Raw genomic sequence first — 21646 nt, forward strand, 5'->3', positions numbered from 1 at the left:
GTAAAAGAATAGACGTCTGGGGGGTCACTCAAGAACAGAACCAGCTGCCAAAGTGAAAAGATGAGTGAGAAAGTGGCATGGGATGAGAGGATAACGGAAAAGCTAGTCGGCGCACGTCACCATCTTAAGGCTGGCACTCGTCTCGTCTCTTCCCTTCTTCTCCTTCTTCTTCTTCTTCTTCCTCCTTTTGTTCCCAAAGTCAAGTCCCCTCCATTTCACTTTTGCTTTTATCTCTAAATCATGGGCGTTGAGACTTGAAACATCCATGTCTCAGTTCCCAATCTTTACCATATTGTTAATCATTAAATCTACAAACGATGTTGAAAATCTCTACTTATTACACATCGAAAATGGGACTAATTAAAGTCTGATGGATCATTAATTAATTACTATCCCCTTCAAGAGTTTGTTCATTCCTTCACACAGTTTATGAAGCAAAAGCATCTTCATACAAACTAATTGAGACAAAACAAAATGACAAACAATCAAACCGTTGTCAATTCCACAACCACACAATCTTATCATTCCTATATACTATATGCTGTTAACCCTTTTTTTGAAAATAAATTAATTGGACTTTACATTCATTAGGTATAAAATTGTTTAGTTTTGAATTGATAATTTTATGAGGTTCCGAAAATAGTGAAAAAATTTACAAAATTTGAAATTTGAATTTGAATTTTTTTTATTGTTCTCAAGTTTAACTAGAATTAGACTTCAGTTTTAACGTAATTAACTTGATTTTCTTATTTGAAGGCCAATACAGTAAGAAAATTAACTAGCTTGCTTATGTAGAAAACACAATGAAGCTCAAGTCCAATTTATTTATTTAGAAATGAGTGCCTAAGGCTTGTATTCAGATTTTATCCCAAGCTCCGCCCTACACATGATTTGGTTTGCTAGCTCGCACCACTGACTTCGGGCCTTCTCTTACCATTTGAGTCAAAATTAAGTGGTGAATTTAGATTCGATTAATGTTTGAAATTCAATCTTGAAATTACAGTAAGTACTCACCAACAGAACCATTTAGTAAAGGACTGTGAGACATTGAGTACCATCAACAGAGAAAGTTGATCCAAAGTAAAGGGCAAAGTGATTTGGTAATACATGGAATAAAAATTAGTACTTGGCAGGAGCGCACTCACGTTATTGTCGTCCTTGTTCTTGCCATTGTCCTAAGTCTTTTCTAGTGTAGTTCTCATCTCCTTTCTCCCACAATTTTTTTGGCAGACCAAGTCAAATTACAAACATCTAAGATACCTAAAACCCTTTTGTTTTTAACATTAAAGCAAATCAAAATTTCATTTACGCATGGCATCAAGACAATTCTATGATAGCATAAATAATTAATCTAATTAATGATTCATCGATATTAAAGTTATGTCAACTCTCATTCTTTTAAGTTATTATGCACTTTTATTATCATGTCCGAGATGATGGTCGTTAAATTAATTTACAACTAAATAATTTTTCAAAAAATGAAATTGTTCACCTAGTATAGGACTGTATATATAATATAAAAAATGAATTGTAAGTTCATTTTTCTCCATGCAATATAGATATGATCATATAAAAATGGAATTTTTAGTCATTAAAAAGTGATGAAATTGGTGGAAATTTGATAGTGCTAACTGCCATTTTAATTCCCATGTCTGTACCAAACAAAGCACCTGCCCTGTCAACACATCTAACCTACTCTTGTATATAAAAATGTTGGCCTGCAAATATATAAAAACATATAATTACAGAAGGAGAAAAGGAAAATGACTCAAGTTCAATTTGGTATTGATATTTAAAACATATGGAAGCCGAGAGCTATTCTTTAAACATTTATTCTTTTTCTTTATTGTAAGTTACAATTATTTTGGCTGCTCAATTCCATAGAGATAAAACCAAGAATGCGTATGCGAGACATTTTAATAATGCAGCTAGCATGTGTACATACATGATCAATCACAACTTGGGAAAATCTAAGATTTTCGATCATGGATGGCATCGATGGCAGATTTTTTTTGTTTTATGGGGTTATAATTAGCAGAGCTGTTTGTTAGTTTGTGGAATTTCTAATATTTATGAGTATTGTATGATCAGATGTTTATATTCATGGTGCACAATCAAAACTTTTCCAAAGCAAAAAAAAATTTGTTTATCAGTTGAAACCTAAAAGGATCATGATAGTAAATATGAAGCTTATTGTGATGACAAAAAGATGATGTGTTTCCCATTAATTATGGTAGAAAAAGCTTATACTTAAGGACAAGTGCAAAGTACAAAATTACACTATTTTTCCTCATAATATATTCTGCAGGAAGGTTCCTACATCTTTCGTCACCAGTGTGATAAGCAAGGCTTCATTAGAGAATCATAATTAATTCATGATTTTATAAATGCAACAGTTATGATTAATTTAAGGGCCATTTTTTATGTTCTATTAATGAAAAATTTTGCTGCCACAATTCACAACCATGAACTGAATGACGCACCTAAATATAGCAGTACTAGTTCTAGATGGAACATATTTCTTTGGTAATCAATAAAACAATGGAAACAGCATCTACTTATAATGCATTAAAAGTATATACTGCATGCATTTTTAAGTTTGAAGAAGTTTTGTACTTTTTTGGTAAATAAATGGGATTCAAAGGAAATCTGGAATCATTCCTAGGGTAACGTATTTGACACACAAAGATTAGTAGTTGGGAAAGTGAAATGTATCTTCAATGTGAATAGGTTTACCATGAATTAATTAATTATATGTAGATGTGCTAATCTGTATATATAAAATTAAAGAAATATGGGTAAAAATCTATGCAGGGAGGGAGGGAGAGAGAGGTGACAAAATGGAGACCGCGTTGAGGAAAAATCAGATGAAAGCAACAAAAGAGAGATTAAAATTGGCAGACAAATAATATTATATAAAAAATATTAACTACTGTCTGCTAAAGATGGATCCACTACCACAGCCGGCTAACAGAAAAGCTCTCCCAGCAAACATCTAAGACTTTTCTCTCTCAGAACATCTTCAGACAACTCACTTACCCAATGCCTATGTCCTTTATTTGTCTCTTGTCTAACACTTTTTCCTCATCTTTTCCTCCCTATATTACCCCCTCTTTCTGTTCCACTACGCCTTTATCCCCAACAAATTAATTTCTTTGTGAGGATTTGGGAGTTTTAATTAACAATTTCCATGGAATCCAACCAGCTTGAAGACTCCAAAAGCTCGAGTGAAGATACTGATCGATCGGAGCAAAGCAACGATGATATAGGCACTGGCCGGTCCTATGACTGTGTGTTTTGCAAGAGAGGGTTCAACACAGCACAAGCTTTAGGAGGGCACATGAATATCCACAGGAAAGATAGAGCCAAGAGCAGGCCTAGTTCAGTTCCTATAGTTTCAGGCAAAGTAGATGATGACTATTACGCAAGCCTTAGGTCCTATTCCTATCCACCAATCCAAAGCTATCAGCCGTATTACCCCATAGCTCCTGAGGCACATGTAAGTTATCAAGCTTTTTTTCCATCTTCTGGTTGGGGTTTTAGACCCCCACACACACACCACAGTGATGAGTTGTTTGTGGACAATTCACAGCATATGAATCCATATGGGGAGGAGGATTGGCCTAGGAGTCTTAGCTTGCGAATTGGTCCATCCCATGTAGATGATCATGAAAACAAGAAGACAGATGGAAGTAGCCAAGAAGATGAATTAGACTTGGAGCTTCGATTAGGTCATGATCCATAATATTATATATACATATAATTAAAAACTTTCTCTACATATAAAGTAGTTGTGGATATTCTTTATGAAGTACTAAATAGCTTGGACGGTTATATTTTCCGATGTGGGAAAAAGTTAATGAGATACATCAAGTTGTTTCGTCCACATTGATAAATGTATTTGCGCTTATTTTTATGGCGATTGTGACTGAGGAAGCAGAATATAAGAAGAATAATGAGCAGAAAGAAGAACAGGAAGAAGGAAAGGAGTTTTTTTCATGCCTCATAATTCAAAGAGCGAGGGAAGGCAAGATGGATTCTGTAAGATGTTCTTCTTTTTTATGTGTGCTCTTTTGCACAATCTTGTTTTCTTCTACTTAGTAGTATTTGTAGAAAATTTTCTGTTATTTCATGTTTTATAAGAAGTTGAACTCGAAATATTTTCCTGTGATTTAATAAAGTGAGAAATTATTAGCAGACATGGAGCTATTTTCTTTGTAAGGTTTTTGAATTTACAGGAAACCCTAATTAATGCTTTGTAGAAGAATGAGAAAGGAAAACAGTGGACAAAGCCATCAACCCAAATTTTTTTTTATGCTGTCTCAGAGAAATCATTGATCTAGTTTTGGTTAAATATGAAAAAATATCATGGTTCAAACAAATGTTATTAATTTCAAACTGAGATGCACATTAAAGTTATGTATATTCCTCCTTAATTTTAAGCAAAATTGATGAAATTATACACTTGGTTTCCTAAATACAGCTTCAATATAAATTTGCATTCCTGCTGCATGTAGAACAATTGACAGTGAGATTTGTCTGAGTAGGGTTCTTGATTACATTAGATTATCCTTTGTTCATGCATTTAATTAGGTCTTATTTGGATGCTTGTTTCTGCTTCAATGAATTGAAACCTAGGTAGGCAGTTGAGCTGCAGGACCCATCATGGAAACATGCCTTTCATGTCAAAATCTTTTACAATATATTATACTATTTCCCTTGTTGTTATTCATCCAAACGAAAAATAAACAGTTTCCTTTGTCTTGAAGTAAAGTATGCATATATCTTCAAGGATATACGCTATCTTTTAACATCGATACTTCTACGAAGACCAGATTGCCAAATTCAGTACTAGTTTTCTGCAATGTATTTCCCGTTTTTCATCAATGGAAATTAGTCGATGCTAGCTAGTGAGTAATCACTGATCCTTTTTGTTATTCGGATTTCGAACAAGAATTCTTGCTTAGGTTTCTAATACTATCTATCCATGGTGTTCTTATTTGAGTTCAATTCTTTCATGTCTCAACTTTTAACAATAGAATGTATTCATGGAGTTAAGGTTCAAATACGGAAGATAACATATCTCGTACTTTCCACTTGAGACATACTATTTCATAGCCAAGTATCTTTCCAGCTACTTATTATAGTAATGGGAAACCTTTTCTTCTTTTACATGAATCCAATTTTCAAAACGCATCTTTTGTTTTTTCTCAAAAGTGTTTTTGTAATTTGATCCAATAGCCTTCAGTTAGATACAAATTGGACTGGGTAAATACTTTACTCTCTGATAAATCATCATCAGATATGGTATGTGTGTATATATATATATATATATATCATCTAGTTTATTACCTCTATTCGGTACGATAACTTATTTTTAGTTCCAGTCTGAATGTTTTAGCCATGAGCCTTAGTATTTTCTTATGCTTTGCTATGAAGTTATAAACCAATGAAACAAATTAATAATTTCGGGACATGTCGATTACAATAGATGCAGGTTTTGAATGATCAATCTTCAGCTAGCCAGCGGATTGATCAGCAATCTCCTCCACCTTCAAACATACATTCATGAGTTGTAATTTGTTGTCCTCTTATCTTATCTTGGTGTAGAATTTTTCCTTTTATGGAGATGATTTTCTGTACAGTATTATTCATAAAATTTAAGAGAGGAGGATTTGAATTACTAATATAATAAAAAATTCTTTTTGGAGATACGTAATTAATTTATACTAACTATATTTAGAGAGATACAAAAATTTCAAGATGTGCTTCCCTAGTTAATTTTTCCTGTTAGCATATATAAGATACCCATGGAGACTTCATCTAATTTTACGCACATCAAGTACATTTATATTGAGAAAAAAGATGTTGAAACCTGATAAAATCAGTAGCATTAATCATTTTTCGGTGGGGTAGTAAATCAAATCCAGTGAATAAAGCAGATTGTAAAGCAAAGACTTTTGGTTGTGGTTGGCTTGGTTACTCCCATCCTGTCGTGAACTAAGGCTTTCACGACAAATGTTCCTAGACGAATTCTTTTAGGCACTGCTTTCCCGTCACAGGTTGTCCTAATGTGAAGCTGGGTATCCAACAAAAATCACCATTTCTTGTCAGCTTATGAAATTCATGGAGATCAGTAGGATATACAACAAGAATGTCTCGTTAATTTGTTTGGTTCTGAAAAACGAAAAAAAGAATTGCGTTTCAATGTCATTATTGGATGACACATCTGTTTGCACTAGTACTGTTTGCGCTGTAATGTTACTAAAAGCATGATATGATATTCTTGAAGCTATGTGTGATAGAACAACACCATACGCTGACAGCTGCAAGTCATTTCCACTTTTAAAGGCAACTTTATATCATCATCAGTGCATAAACTGTACATGCATGATATAAAAAGTTGCAAAAACTTTAAGCCGATTTGGTCTCTTCATACGGTATATATCAATGGGAGAACAGTGGAGGATGAAGCCTAGAGGCTGTAGTTGTTGTTGTTTTTGGACAAGTTTATATGCCTATTTTGAGCTCCGACTGAGAAAATACCATGTATTTTTACCCTTAAGATGGCCCCATTTATATTAGTATAGTTCAGCAGCACAATTTGCAGATACCAATAACACAATTTCAAAAGTTCTAACTGATTGGCAGTATTTATGCATTTCTAATGAAAAGATCAAATATTGTAGTGCAAAATATCTTCTATGATTCTTTGTCTGTTAGACTTTGATATGTCACATTGTCACCTACATCAATGCACATACATTCTAACAATCCCAACTTAATCTATATTAATTGGTTGTTATCTTTCGGATGAATATTAGAGTTTAAGTTCAGGATTCAAAACCTTAATTCCTTTGGCGTTGTTTTAAAAAAACAAGAACAAAAAAAGGTTCCTTGGCCTCAAATTGAAGGACTGCAATCAGCAGCTTGCGTGGGATAAAACGCAATTAGTAATAACCAATTGAAGGAAACGTTAGGTAAACATATGCTAATTATGTTTAGAAATGGAGAAAGTAAGATGGTTCCAGCATAGAGAAGAACTTATCTTTAGGAGAAATTACAGAAGCGTAGGAACAAGTTCTTATGACTAAGCCCCTATGCACTGTACTACAAACACAACTGAACAACAACATTTGTCAAAGCTTTGGCTTTGGCTTGAAATTTTCAGCCTGGCCAAGGCCGGCTTATAGTACTTATCATATCCAAGTTAATTTCTGGAGCATAATGCAGCAGACTCAATCAAAGCTTTACCCAGCTAGCTCTAGTTGGCTTGTATCAAACCCAGATTTTGCTTTGTTTGTTTGTATTAAATTGGGTGTGGGACTAAAACTCTAGATAAAGTATAACTAAAATTAGCAAAATAGAAATTTCTGGGAAGGTCCAGTCACGTGTAAAACATACACAAGTGGGTGCTTAATTTGAGGAAACTACAACATTGCTTTTATAAATTTAAAATTGGACACTGTATAAAATGACAACTTCATGAAATCTATAGTATTGTTTAATATATGATACATTAGCAAAGTACAATTTTGCTAGATATTGTCGGAATGTTCAGTGCCCTGCAATTTCACTGCTTCTTCCAATAATTGAACACATGAAAAATTATTTCTTAGTTATATAATATATATATATATATATATATAATATTAGTTTTTAACACATGCATAACTTACATGTTATTCTTATCTTTAAAATTTTATTTCAATAAATAATTTTTTGATATTATGATAATAATGATAAATACTAATAATTTAATTTTGATTTTGGTATAATATAAGTAAAATTTGATAACCTTATATATAATTTTGATTTTAATAACTTTTGATAAAATTTTGATAAATTTTGATACAATTTTGGTAACTATTGATACAATTTTGGTAATTTTTGATAAAATTTTAGTAATATTTTGATATAATTTTAGTAATTTTTTAATAACTTATGATAAATTTTTTGTAGTTATTAATAAAATTTGAATCATTATATATTTAACAATGGATTCCCGTAGAAAAGTGCATGTTCAATTTTAGTATAAGATAATTTTCTTTTTATACATTAACATCATTGTTTTATTCAAATTTAAAATTTTTTTCACTAAATTTTTTTATTGAATAGGTTGATGGTAGTTTTATCTTAATCATCTAAGATAAAATTTCTAACTCCATTTTTGCTAGTAACCAAGATTCTAAGATTCAATTCTTAACAGTTTTAAGTATAAAAAAATTTATTAATGATTGACACTTAAGTTATCTTTGATTTACTATTATTTTATCAATAATTTATTACTAAACTATCAATGATATATTGCTAAATTATCAATAATTTACTACTAAATTAGTATTGATTTATTACTAATTTATGAATGATTTGTTATAAGTTATGACTCATTTATTATTAAATTGTTGATAATTTACTACTAAATTACTAATAATTTGTTATAAAATTATAATTGATTTACTATTAATTTATCTATGATTTACTACAAAATTATCAATGATTAACTAATTTGTTATTAAATTATCACTTATTTATAACTAAATTATTAGTAATTTACTACAAAATTATCAATAATTTACATCAAAATTATCAATGATTTACTAAATGTTATTATACATTTATTACTATGTTATCATTGATTTATAACTTAGTTTTCGATTATTTACTACAAAATCCTCACAGATTTATTACAAAATTAACTATAATTTATTATCAAGTTATCATCAATTTATATTAAATTATCCATGATTTACTATTAAGTTATCATTGATTAACTATTAATTTATTAATAATTAACTACTACTAAGTTATATTAATTTACTTTTAAATTTTCAATGATTAATTATTAAATTATCATTAATTTACTGTTAAGTTATTTATGACTTACCACTAAACTTATCAATTAATTACTATTAAATTGAAATTAATTTACTATTTATTTATCACTAATTTACTATTAAGTTATCATTAATTTATTAAAAATTATTAATTACTAATTACTGAGTTATCATTTATTTTTTATTAACCTATCATTGATTCACTAATATGTTATTATGCATTTATAATTATGAAACATGAAATTTAAAAGTCCACTAATAATATACGAGATAATTTTCGTTTTACAAATAACATTATTATTTGACTACGAAATTACCATTCATTTACAATTAAGTTATTACTAATTTACTACTAAGTATATCGATTACATTTAAGTTTTCAATAATAATTACTTAGATATTAATTATCCACTATTATTTTATTATTTATTTATGTATATTCAAAAAGAAAATAATCACAATGTATGCTAGATGATGTAATACGTAAAGTAAATAAAGAAATAAGAAACAATTCAAGTGTAAATGACTTGAAAAATATGAGTAAATGCTTTTAAATTACTATAAGTATATTAACATGTTATAATAAATTAAAATCATAACGCATGTATTAAAACTAAAATAAATAAAATATATACGATATACATTAAGTAAACAATTCTAAGATATTTTCTAAATTTTTTAGTTCATGATAAAATAATACATACTAAGATAAGTTTTATTAATGGTTTGATTGAATTATTAGAGTATATGTTTTCATACTTGTTTGCAAAGTATAAATATATATAAAAAATTAAAAATTTTGAAGTATTTTGTCACCAATGGAAGTAATGAACTTTGCTTCTATTTCTATTTTTAAGTATATAATTTTGGGTAAAAATTTTGTTATAAATGTGACAAAAGTAATGAGAACAAATTTACTAAATAAAATTTATAAAAATTAAATAGATCAAAATTTTAAAAAATATTAAATTCGTAATAATTACCTTAGCATTCTTCATAAAATTTTTTTTTTTACTAAACAAAAAAGATGATATGTTTTTAATTATTACTTTATTAGTATTACTATTATTCCAAGTAACTTTTTTTTTTTTTATGCCGATCAACTTTTTCATTTGAAAAGAGTAAAGAATATTATAAGTAATTATAATAATTCAAGTAATATTTAACTCTATGCTGTCTCCCTGAATCAGTATAAACTATGATATTTATTTTCAAATGAATGTTTGAATTGTTTCTCTTAATCTATATAACAATAACTTGATTAACAAATGAACGATTATAAACTCATTGATCTAAATTAACATTTTTGCAATACTAATTTCAAAATTTCCAAAAGAAGATTTATCCTTTAATTTTTTGCAAGACTTGAACATAAAGATTTCTTCTTGAATTATTATTAGTATCTCTATATTTTTGTATTTAAATTTTCATTGTGTTGTATTCTCATTCTATTTTGAAATTTATTTTTAGTGTTATAAAAAAATATTTAAAATAATATGAATCAATCAATTCAAATTTAAAACAATTCAAAACTCAAATTGAGTATAAATAAAATTTTTACTCATTTTAAATTTTAATTTAATTAAAAATAATATAATACATATGATTATAAAAAAGAACTAATTTGACTCAACTTCAATAATTTTAAAAGTCAACAACTTAATAATTATTTAAAACTTGAAATGATTGAATATAACCAAAATTTTAATCAAAATAGTAACCTAATCAAAGTCTAATACTTCTTATTCATCTTCCGCAACAATTTAAAAGTTCCTTATTTAAGTATTTTTCCTTAATCTTTAATATCTTATATTTTATTGTTTTTGTGGTTGAATAAATTAATTACTTTTAAAAGTATTTCTAAAATAAAATTACAGTTATAAGTAATTAAGTATATATATTTTTTATTTGGATTTAGGATGATTTGAATATAATTTTTTAAATAAAGAGAAATATGCATAAATTATTGAGTCGAATTTGTTTAGTTGCATAAGTAAACAATTGAGTACACTACGAATAAAAGTAAATGACAAAACTTGACTCAACCTAATTAGTCACTGGTCCCAAGTTTAAAATCCAACTCAAAATTATGAAAAGTTAAAATTTAAAATGATTGAAATACTAAATACACAATTAAATAAAGATTTATCAAATAAATTTTACTGATTAATGATTTTAAATCACTTTTAAATTTAGTTAAATTATAATATATAATAATATTTTTATATTAAATGTAATAGTAATAATTAATTTGATGAATTTTATTTTTTTTAAACAAATATTACTTAATATGATAACTTTAAAAATTTTGATACAAAAGTGAGTATTCTTCAACTAACATAAAGAAGAAAATGAAAAAGTATACACTTTTTTTTTTCCAATAAAAGAGTTTTATATTAATCCTAAAGAAATTTGAAATCACTATATTTGTATATTTTTCATTAAACATCATATAGCATTAATCTTCTTTATCCTATGAAAAAAAAAAGAGTTATGCATAATTAATCAATTTTTCACCCTACTTTTCTGCTTAGGATAAATTTTCATTAATACTTCCGTCAATTGAACGTAATTAAACATTTTATTAATAGAAAACTTAAGTTTTCTTTTATTTAAAAAATTTATTTATATACATTTTTATTATATAAAAATATTAAAAAACATAATTTTAAAAAATAAAATAAAATAAAATAAATTCCCAATCTTAGTATTTGTCATATTTTATTAAGAAATTTTGAATTCTAAGAATATCAAATCGGTTATCTAATACCTATATAATTTATAATGATTTTATTTTTAACATTAGTAACATATATTTTAAAAAATGAATGAATTTAGGTATAAACACATTCAAAAAATAGTTTTAATAGATTTTGTCACACCTTAAAAGAATCACAAAAAATAATTAATTTTACTTCATTTGATAATTTTTTACATATAATAATTCATGTTAGATAGTTTAACAACCTAGATGGCAAAAAAAAACTAGCAATTTAATATAATTGAGAAAAATTAATAATTTGAGGTATAAATTAATCATATATAAGCATATTAAGATAAAAGTTTTGAAAAAATTAAATTAATTATTATTTCAATCAATATGAACAATTCTTATGTCAATTTGACAGGACGCATTATTAAGCTATTGGTAGCTCCACTGTATCCTAATTATCTAATATTATAGGTGAAATGTCCAATTAAAGTGTTATATGAATTGTATAGTACTTATTGTTAGTCAAGGGGTGCAATTTATTTGCATTTGCATTTGATATTAATTTTTGTTAATGAGAATAACAATTATAAAATTCTAAGGAAAATAATACAAAAGATAAATTAATTATAAAGGTCATATAAAAGTATAAGAATGATATATTAAAAAATTATTTTAAGGGACTAAAAAGATTTAATTATGTTATCAGTGATCAAATGATCAACTTACAAAACATATAAATAATAAAATCATTATCATACAATATAGATATATTAAAACAAAAAATTAAAAGGCAAAAGATTGAGAAAAAATACTTAAATGATTTAATTATGATTATTTTTAATGAATTTATTTATCAACATAAATTGCATATACAATTATTTTTGCAAAAACTAAAAAAACAAACTTCATATAATTGTTTTATTGTTATGCATATTAAGTTTTTATATCGTTTTATTTGTATTTTCATTTAATGTGAAAAATCACTCTACTTGTAAAAAAAGAGTTTAATAATGAAAATAAAATTAATTTAATTAAAATTTATAAAAAATTACTAATAATATTTTAGTCAATCACTTTAAAAATTTTTAGAATTAATTAATCATTTTTAGCACATTTTTAGTCTAATTACAATAAAAGAATATAATGATAAAAAATTCATTTAAATTAAAATTAATAAAAAAATTTACTAAAGATATGTTGGTTAATTAATTTTAACACTTTTAAAATTAAAATTTTTAAAATTTTAAGTAATTTAATTTCTCATAAACTTTATTTTTAATTCTAGTTGATTTAAATTAAATTTAAATAAATTAATAAAAGTTATATATTTAAAAATAAAATTATTAATTTAAAAATTTATAGGATCGATCACTATTAACACTTTTAGAGTTCATATTTTTATATATAGATAGATAGATAGATAATATACAAATTTACGTTTGTAAGTGTTTTTGTGATAAAATATACGGATGATGGGATTCAAATTCTCACCTTACATGTCTTCTTAAGTTGTCTTAACCACCAATTTGAAGACTATATCTATAAGAATTTGACGTTTCTCTCTTAGGCTTTACTTGGTAGAGAGATTAAAAAAGTTTAAGATAGAAAATTTGTTAATCTAATGATTAAATTATAAAATAAAAAATAATTATAAATTTTAATTATTAAATTAACAATTTCCATACTTTTTTTTTTTTTTTTCATTCTTCTATCAAGAAAGCCTTTGGGATTTTTTTATTATCCAAAGTCAAACATAATATTATTGTGGATATCAGAAGACCATAATGAGAATTAGTGGATTGTAGGCATTGATTTTTATTATCCAGAGTCAAACTTATTGTGGATATCAGAAGACGTGAGAATTAGTAAATTGTAGGAATTTAAACTGAAAAATATAGGCGATAATCCTTGCGCTTATTGGGACGGCATGCTTTGAAATTGAAAACTAAATCATCCCAAGGACTATTTCAGGAAAAGTGAAAGGTTTAATCAACCAACGTTGATGGCCGTAATTGAAGGTCTCAAATTTGCATGATTTGATTGTGGATCTACACCTTAAAACAAATTAACAATAGAAAGTGATTGCTTGAAAGGTGAGAGTGATGACTGCTTTCCGGACCTAAAACAGAAAACTCAAATGGAATATGAGCATGATTGGTAGAAGAAGAAACAAAACGAGATAAAACTTGGTTTCCTTGGTGATCTTTCGAGCATTTCAACAGGGCAACAAATTACAAGGAGAAAAGGACAATGGGCGAGAGTAGAAAGAGGAAACAAACAACCACTTTCTTTGCTTGTTGAAAGGAAAAGCATTTGTTCATCAGACTACTATATTTTTACCCAATTTCTCTACAATTACACAGAAAGAAAATACGTACCCGCAATCAAATTTTTTTATACAAAAAAATTCATAGCTTAAGTATAAAAAAAATTATAAATGGTAAAATTTGAACTCAACATTTTTTAAATATTATTTTTTAAAAGTAATTGCATGAAACAACATAACTAAGCTCTAAATTCAAAATCAAATTAATCAGAACCACAAATAGTTTTTTCTTCAGTTGTTTTTTTCCCTAATCTTTTTCATTTTGTTTGATAATCTTTTCTCTGTCATCTCTCCACGCAAATTAATAATACTACTATTAAAATGTCCCCTCTCTACCTTCCGCTTCCTCTCGCCATGGGTAGAAACCAAACAACAATTTGTAAGAAAAACTGTAACTAAAACAAGATTTAACCATGGTTAACTTTTAGTAGCCAGTCATTGGCTCAGTTCTAAATAGGAATTCGGAACTTGTATGAGAGTTGCAGACAGCCTGCATTCAAATCTTAAGCCATTAACAGGAATAGAAGAAAGATAATGCAAATTGTATACGTTGTAGGATGCTAAAGGCACATTAACTGCTAGCCAGTTCATGCTAGCAAGGCCTTTTTGATATACCAAAACATCTTTATACAAAAATACCAAAATATCTTACATGTAGGAAGCACATTGTTTACAGTAACCATGTATAAAAGGGTTTTCAAATTGTCACATAAAGCCCACAGCTGTATCAAATACACCATAGAACAATTACCTGGTAAGATAGTATATGACAAGGAAAATAACCACAAAAGATGCCACAAGTGTAAACATTCTCCTGCTTGATTTAGTCTCGAATACCTGACAGGCAGATCAGATTCTTTGTTATGGCATGAAACAGTTGATGTACCAGTTAACAACACACATCCATACACGCATTTCAGGAAGAAATGAAAGCTGCAAGTTAGAGAAGCTAACCAAAGTCACAAAGAGCAAAAGTTATCTAGTTCACATACCATCTTAAACTTGTCCATGGTTCCTGAGAGTATCCCTCTTGATGCGTCCATATCATTTCCCTACATACAAACCATGGGCCATATACTAACATCAGCAGCAGCAAAACCAAATACATTAAGAAGAAGAAAGTTTTATTGCTGCTGCATACATACCATTTGATCCAGCATGCGATTGTGGCTATCCACCTCCTCATGTATATCGCCGGACAGCTATTGAAGTGACATGTATCAGAATATGCTTGCATTATATTTATGTTCACAGAAATAGGAGTTTCAGGACATATTATACACATACACACACACACAGAGAGACATATATATATTCTGAGTGTGTGTCATCAGTTCTACAACCTTGTAGCAAACACATATCTTGATTTCATAGAACATGTCACTGAATCAGGATTAAAGCTTAAAATCTACCTCAAAACATGAAAATGCCATAACACCTGAATAATAGAAAGTTCTGCACCCAAATAGAACACAGATTTGCCCAAAAGACTACTATATTTACAGGAGCATATCACCTTTAATGCTCTTTGAAAGAAAAGTTTCAAGATTGTCTTCCCTCCCCTCTGCTTTGTGAAGAAGAAAAAGGAAGGAACAGGAATTAAAGAATCATTCTGTTACAGATGATGACAAGATTCTACTATCCAATTCATCTGGCTTATCAACATTTAAAATAGCTAAAATGCTAAAATGTCTTATACATTACACGCCTCTATGTGGAATCAACACAAACAATGCAATTATTAATAGCATGAGATAGATGGGCTCAGTTTAACAGCCAGGAACAGACTTACTCTCTTCAGCAGATTGACTCTATCTTGCAATCCTTCCATTGCTCTTTCATTATCATGCTCATCAATTTCATGTGAATAAGAAGATGAGGCCCTTATGCCACCTTCCTCGATGCCATCAAAAAGTGCAACTCTGTTGTTACGCATGTCCCTGCATGCAAGCGGACCTTATTTGTAATTAGACTACAAGAATAAGTACATAACATAACAATAACTTCCTACAGATGAAGAGCAGAATCCATAAACCCAGGTGATAATAAAATTAACAATCAAAGAGCATTCTACCATTTTAGTTATATAATTAGATTGGAAATCCAGCTTTCAAAAAGAGAGATTGAAAATTTTGATAAAAGAACATTGCTACAATGGCAACACCTCATGCCCTGAGACTTCATATACACATCCAATAAACTAACCCTTTCTCAAATACAACCAAAATTTGATAAAAATCACATGGAATCATTAGAGAAAAGAGTTCATATGAAATGGGGCAAGGTAATTAGGCAAGCCTTTCAAATAACTGATCAGATGCCAATAAATCAAAAACAGATCTGAGCAAGCAATTTAACCCAACCAAACCATAGGTTACAAATATTCGCCAAATATAGATTCAACTGACCGTCTAGGATTCATGGTTTTTCAAAATGGGAGAATCGAAGCTCTCTCTCTCTCTGGTTGGAGTACTAGTCAAAGTCTTTTAGCCCTTTGATTAATATAAAATCTGCATCGATTCAAGAATTTAACGAAATCAGTTCAAGAATTATCAAAAATTAAAAAAAAAAAGTGGGTAATCGAAAGAAGAGAATGAGAACCAAGAAAGAAGGAATTGATAGGTGAAAAAAGCGTAATCAAACTGAAGAAATTCAGATCTGAAAGAGAATAGCAAAAAAGAACGTGGGAATAGATTACCTTTGGAGGGAAGATGGCATGGGTTTCCCTGCTATGGCAGCACCAGACAAATTGTGAAGAAAAAAAATAAAAATACTTGCAAATCAGGAGTTGAGATTGGATAGTTTACTGACAGTAAAGATTTATAGGGCGTGGAGGGAGAGTGGACGGTAAATGGTAATTTTCGTTTGCTTTTTAATCTGGATGCTGGGGGATGGATGTTTGTTACGGGATTGGGCAGATTATGATGAGTATGTATTTTTGTGGGGGCCACGCTGATGTGGACTCCTACTCTTTTTTTTTTAAATAGAGCGAAACAAATGGGCCAAAAAGGCCCAACACAGTTATTATTATCGGTGACAATAAAGCATAACCGGCCCAATAAAGAAACGGAACAAAAGTAAAAAAAAAAAAACCCATTTTCCTCTTTTAATCGTCTTATTACATAGAGAATCCAAGTCCCCAGATCCCCGACCCGCGTCGTTTCGAAGCAACTACTCAAGGGGCCGCCATCTGCTGTTCTGCATCGCCGACTTATTGGTTCCTTGGACGACGGCGTATCAACGTCGGGATCGACCTTGGCCAACGACATGGAGAAATTTCTGTGCGACCGGTTGCTTGACCCCAGGCAGCCGATATCCGAGCGCTTCCGAGCCCTCTTCTCCCTTCGCAACCTCAAAGGCCCTGCTCCTCGCAACGCTCTCATTCAAGGTCCGTTCGCTTCTTAATTTTACATACCAAATTTCTCTGTGTCTTTTTATTTGTCTAATTACTGTCTGAGCATATGTGTGTGTTTTTTTAGGTATGTAAATATAATTAAGTAATGCTAAATAGGGGACTAATTACTTTACTTTTTTCGATTACTTTTCTAATTCCATTTTGCATCATTTTTCTTTGAAACCAAACCAATGTAGAAAATGCATAGATAGGAGTCAAAGTCACTTAATCTGGGATAAATCTATGGGTTAGTTGCAATAATGGATTATACACACACACATATTAGGAAAATCCCACAAAAGAAAAACTAGTAAATGGTGATTTTATCAATGAATTAATAGTATAAATCTGCCCTATTTCCCCTACCGAACAGTCTAATCTTTGTTGCCATCTGTCTTCTTGCAGCGACAAGGGATTCATCAAATTTGTTGGCTCATGAAGCTGCATTTGCGTTGGGTCAAATGCAAGATGCTGAAGCTATTCCTGCTTTGGAATCAGTTCTAAATGATCTTTCTTTGCATCCCATTGTTCGCCACGAGGTTGGTTCATGTTAAGCTGTTGTTCTAGTGTTTTGTATTTGATTTATCTCTGTTGTATGATGGCTGTTTTCCTTAAATGGTTCATATATTATTGTACCACAGGCAGCTGAAGCACTTGGTGCAATTGGTTTAGAGAGTAACATTCCTCTTTTGAAGAATAGTTTGGTTCTAGATCCTGCTCAGGAAGTCCGGGAAACATGTGAACTGGCTCTCCAGCGAATTGAGGAGTTAAAGTCTGGTGGTAGTGATGATAAATCATCCATGACAGAAAAGTCACCTTTTTTGTCTGTAGACCCTGCTGCACCAGCTTCATCTCATTCATCTGTTGATAAACTTAGGTGTTTCTCATTATTGGTAATAGATGCAACTTTCTTTACCAAGTTTGTTGTTTAGGCTATTTACTGTTGTCGTCTAATATCAAGGGAGGTTCTTTTGGATGAAGAAAGAGGCATGTACGAGAGGTATTCAGCTCTCTTTGCTCTCCGAAACCATGGTGGAGAAGAAGCTGTTTCTGCCATTATTGATTCTTTGGGGGCTAAAAGTGCGTTGTTGAAACATGAGGTTTGATGATGCTCCTTTAAATAATAGTCTTATCCTTTATGCAATCTTATCGTGTTTCCTTTACAACGGGATGGATTTTTACGATTGTCACCTTGCTCTAATACAGGTTGCTTATGTCTTGGGTCAATTGCAAAATAAAGCTGCTGCAGCTGCACTTAGCAGTATACTCAGGAATGCGAATGAGCATCCAATGGTTAGACATGAAGCTGCCGAAGCTCTCGGTTCCATTGCAGGTAAGGCTATCTGACGTGAATAGTCCCACATAAACTGCCCTTTTTATGAGGGTTGGCAATGGGACTTTCTTAAGGCATTTTTTTATAATACGTGTTGCTGAGCGTGATATCTGATCACTCTCTCATTCACTAATTCTTGGATGACTACTATGGCTTATGAATCTTGCCTCTGGTTAGTCTAATTGAATTCCATGTTGTGCTCATGTTGTAGATGAACAAAGTGTAGCGCTGCTTGAGGAATTTACTAGAGATCCTGAGCCCATTGTCTCACAGAGCTGTGAAGTTGCTCTTAGCATGCTTGAATTCGAGAGCGCAGGAAAATCATTTGAGGCATGTAACTTACAATTCTAACTTAAATCAACTATGATTGCAATTTCAAGTCTGTTATTTTCTCAAGTGATGACAATAGTAATCATTTTGTGTGCAGTTCCTCTTCATGCAAACTCCTGTGGTGCATTAGAACTGGTTAAAAAATGAGCTGGGGAAAAGACAGAAGTAGAATGATATACCAGGATTTTTGGTTTTCTTTTTGAAATATTGTCACGTTAATTTATACATTTGCATGGTGATTAGGGTTTGTATTACGGCTCTGATAAATTTTGTAGAGAATTGATCACAGAAGTTTATAAAGAACAACTTATAATCATCTTGTGTGTTTGTGTCTGTGTTTTGCTGCAAATAACAAATTATTCGCTACTGCTAATAATTGTGTTGTCAACGGGAAAAGGAGAAAAGAAAAACACTAAGCCGGTGGCTGGTGCCTTGTCAGAAGACGAATATCAAAAGAAATGAAGTCGCAAAATCATTGAAGTGTACCTTTTGTTTAGAACGTGAAAGAAAGTGAAACAACCCAAAAACATTTTATTCTGTGGGAAACTTACCAAAACTGGTTGGTATTCAACCTTGTGTCTGTCTTTGTTTCGAGCTGAAAATGTCGCAAAAAAATCTCTTCGCACGCTTACCCAATGTTGTAGTTTTAGGTCTCAGTCATCAGTTTTTGAAGAAGTACATCAATCCTGTAACAACATGAGGTAAATGAAAGGAATGAATCTCCTTATTTTCTTACTACTACTTTAAAGGCGTCGGGGGTACTTGGGAATTGTAATTACCTTTTACTTTTGCAAGTTTACTTTTGTTCTGAGCAAAGTTCCTTGAGATAACTGTTGATGCCGAAGCTGCCGCCATTTCTTCTCAAAACCTCACGAAAACCCTCATTTTCTCTCTTTTCCCTTTCACCAAAACTCTCTCTTACCCAACAAATCCATGCGCGTATCACTCTACATGGGTTCCACGGGTTCGTCATCTTCGGTTCCAAGGCTCACCGACGCCTATATCCAATTGGGTTCTCTGCAATTTGCCTAAAAAGCCTTTGAACACATCACTTGCAAGAATCTCCATTCTTGGAACACCATTATCTCTGGGTATTCCAGCAACAAGATTTATCTCGATGTTTTACGCCTTTTTAGTCGAATGCGAAGCAAGTTTGTTGGGGCTGACAGTTTCAATTTAGTATCTGCAATCAAAGCAATCGTTCCTGAAAGATGGGAAATCGATTCACTGTGTAGCTGTTAAGTTTGGATTGGAAGGAGACCCGTATGTTGCAGCGGCTTTTGGGAATATGCATGGTCAATTGGGTGCCTTGGAAGATGCAAGGAAAGTATCTGACGGTTTTCCTGGGAGAAATTCTGTTCTTTGGGGTACTATGATGAAAGGGTATTTGAAGTTTTCAAAGGAATTGGAAGTTTTTGAACTAGAATGAAGAGTTCGGGTTTTGAATTGGATGCTTTTACATTGGAAGGGATGGTACGAGCTTGTGGAAACATTTTGGCTGGTATAGAAGGAAAGATGTTTCATGGTTTGTGTATTAAAAAGAACTTCATTGATTCCAATGTCTACTTGCAAACGTCCCTTATAGATATATATGTGAAATGTAGTTTGTTTGATTTATGGCTGAAATTTTTTGAAGAGGTTAGTGAAAAGGATGTGATTTTGCGGAGTGCAGTTATTTCTTCATTGGCGAAAAATGGAAGGGGCTTGGAGGCTATTGTCTTGTTTAGACAGATGTTGCAGCAATCATTGACTCCACGTTCATCTACCTTGGCTAGTATTCTTCTTGCTTGTTCCTTTGGGGGTTCTTTGAAACAAGGAAAGAGTGTTCATGGTTACATGATAAGAAAAGGGATTGACTTGGATGTGGTAAATTACACTGCTTTCATAGACATGTATGCCAGATGTGGTTATGTTGCTATGGCTCAAAAAGTTTTTGGTGAGATGCCAGAGAAGAATGTAGTTTCTTGGAGTGCAATGATTAATGCTTTTGGAATGCATGGCTTATGGTCAGAAGCCTTGGCTTTTTTTTTATCAAATGAGTTCGTTTCACTTCTGTCAGCTTGTAGTCATTCTGGAAAGGTTGCAGAAGGGTGGAAATATTTTAAAGCAATGACTCAAGATTATGGGATTGTTCCAACAGAGGAACATTATGCATGTATGGTAGATTTACTAGGAAGGGCTGGGAAAATCGATGAAGCTTTCTTCATCAACAACATGACAATAAAACCAGGTGCTAGTGTTTGGGGGGCTCTATTGGATGCATGCAGAATCTATGGAATGGTTGAATTAGCTGAAAAGGTAGCTAAGAAGCTCCTTCCTTTGGAGGCCAAAAAGGCGTCTGTTTTTGTTTCGCTTTCTAGCATCTATGCTGATATTGGCAGATGGGAATTGGTGAAGAAAATAAGGCAGAAATTTGGCAAAAAAGGACTGCATAAGAGTGTCGGATTTGCCACAATTGAAGTTGGGAAGTAGTTGCACATATTTTTGTGCCGACGATGGATTAACCTAAATAAACACAGATTGAGCAAATGTGCAATTCTTTTAGAGACAAAAATGAGAGAACATGGTTATGTAACATATATAAGCTTGGTTCATAATTACGTTGATGGTGAGATTATACAAGAAATTCTTTGTAGCCATAGTGAGAAATGAACGCAATCACTTTTGGACTGATGCACACTGGAGATGGAATGCCCAGCAGATTGATGAAAAA

General features: G+C 30.8%; 3 protein-coding genes and 1 pseudogene across 5 annotated transcripts; 3 read left to right on the plus strand and 1 right to left on the minus strand.

Annotated features, from left to right (window-relative positions):
* The first annotated feature begins 2822 nt into the window (after nt 1-2822).
* LOC111306115 (protein LATE FLOWERING-like) lies at nt 2823-4278 on the plus strand. 2 transcript variants are annotated; one of them, XM_089750553.1, is made up of 2 exons: nt 2823-3499; nt 3593-4278. In XM_089750553.1, the coding sequence occupies exons 1-2, from the start codon at nt 3191-3193 to the stop codon at nt 3743-3745; spliced, it is 462 nt and encodes a 153-aa protein (XP_089606679.1). In that variant the 5' UTR covers nt 2823-3190; the 3' UTR covers nt 3746-4278. The 2 variants fall into 2 exon arrangements, with proteins under 2 accessions (XP_089606679.1, XP_022759759.1); XM_022904024.2 differs by having other exon boundaries at nt 2823-4271.
* A 10121-nt stretch (nt 4279-14399) lies between these two features.
* On the minus strand, nt 14400-16709 carry LOC111305271 (bet1-like SNARE 1-1). Of its 2 annotated transcripts, XM_022902636.2 has the most exons (6): nt 16575-16709; nt 16285-16386; nt 15669-15816; nt 15022-15078; nt 14869-14928; nt 14400-14713 (listed from the first exon to the last, which is right to left on the minus strand). In XM_022902636.2, exons 2-6 carry the CDS (start codon nt 16296-16298, stop codon nt 14624-14626), a joined length of 369 nt encoding a protein of 122 aa, XP_022758371.1. In that variant the 5' UTR covers nt 16299-16386; nt 16575-16709; the 3' UTR covers nt 14400-14623. The 2 variants fall into 2 exon arrangements, with proteins under 2 accessions (XP_022758371.1, XP_022758370.1); XM_022902635.2 differs by lacking the exon at nt 16285-16386 and having other exon boundaries at nt 16575-16668.
* A 296-nt stretch (nt 16710-17005) lies between these two features.
* Nucleotides 17006-19250, plus strand: LOC111305270 (ARM repeat superfamily protein). The gene is made up of 7 exons (XM_022902634.2): nt 17006-17264; nt 17676-17809; nt 17912-18147; nt 18232-18370; nt 18477-18603; nt 18815-18933; nt 19031-19250. Exons 1-7 carry the CDS (start codon nt 17144-17146, stop codon nt 19061-19063), a joined length of 909 nt encoding a protein of 302 aa, XP_022758369.2. The 5' UTR covers nt 17006-17143; the 3' UTR covers nt 19064-19250.
* Nucleotides 19251-19627: 377 nt separating this feature from the next.
* On the plus strand, nt 19628-21550 carry LOC111305269 (pentatricopeptide repeat-containing protein At1g06140, mitochondrial-like; annotated as a pseudogene).
* The last annotated feature ends 96 nt before the right edge of the window (nt 21551-21646 follow it).

This window comes from Durio zibethinus, chromosome 21 (assembly GCF_047325235.1).
Source record: "Durio zibethinus cultivar Kanyao isolate XHJ-2024 chromosome 21, ASM4732523v1, whole genome shotgun sequence".
Taxonomy (NCBI): Eukaryota; Viridiplantae; Streptophyta; class Magnoliopsida; order Malvales; family Malvaceae; genus Durio; species Durio zibethinus.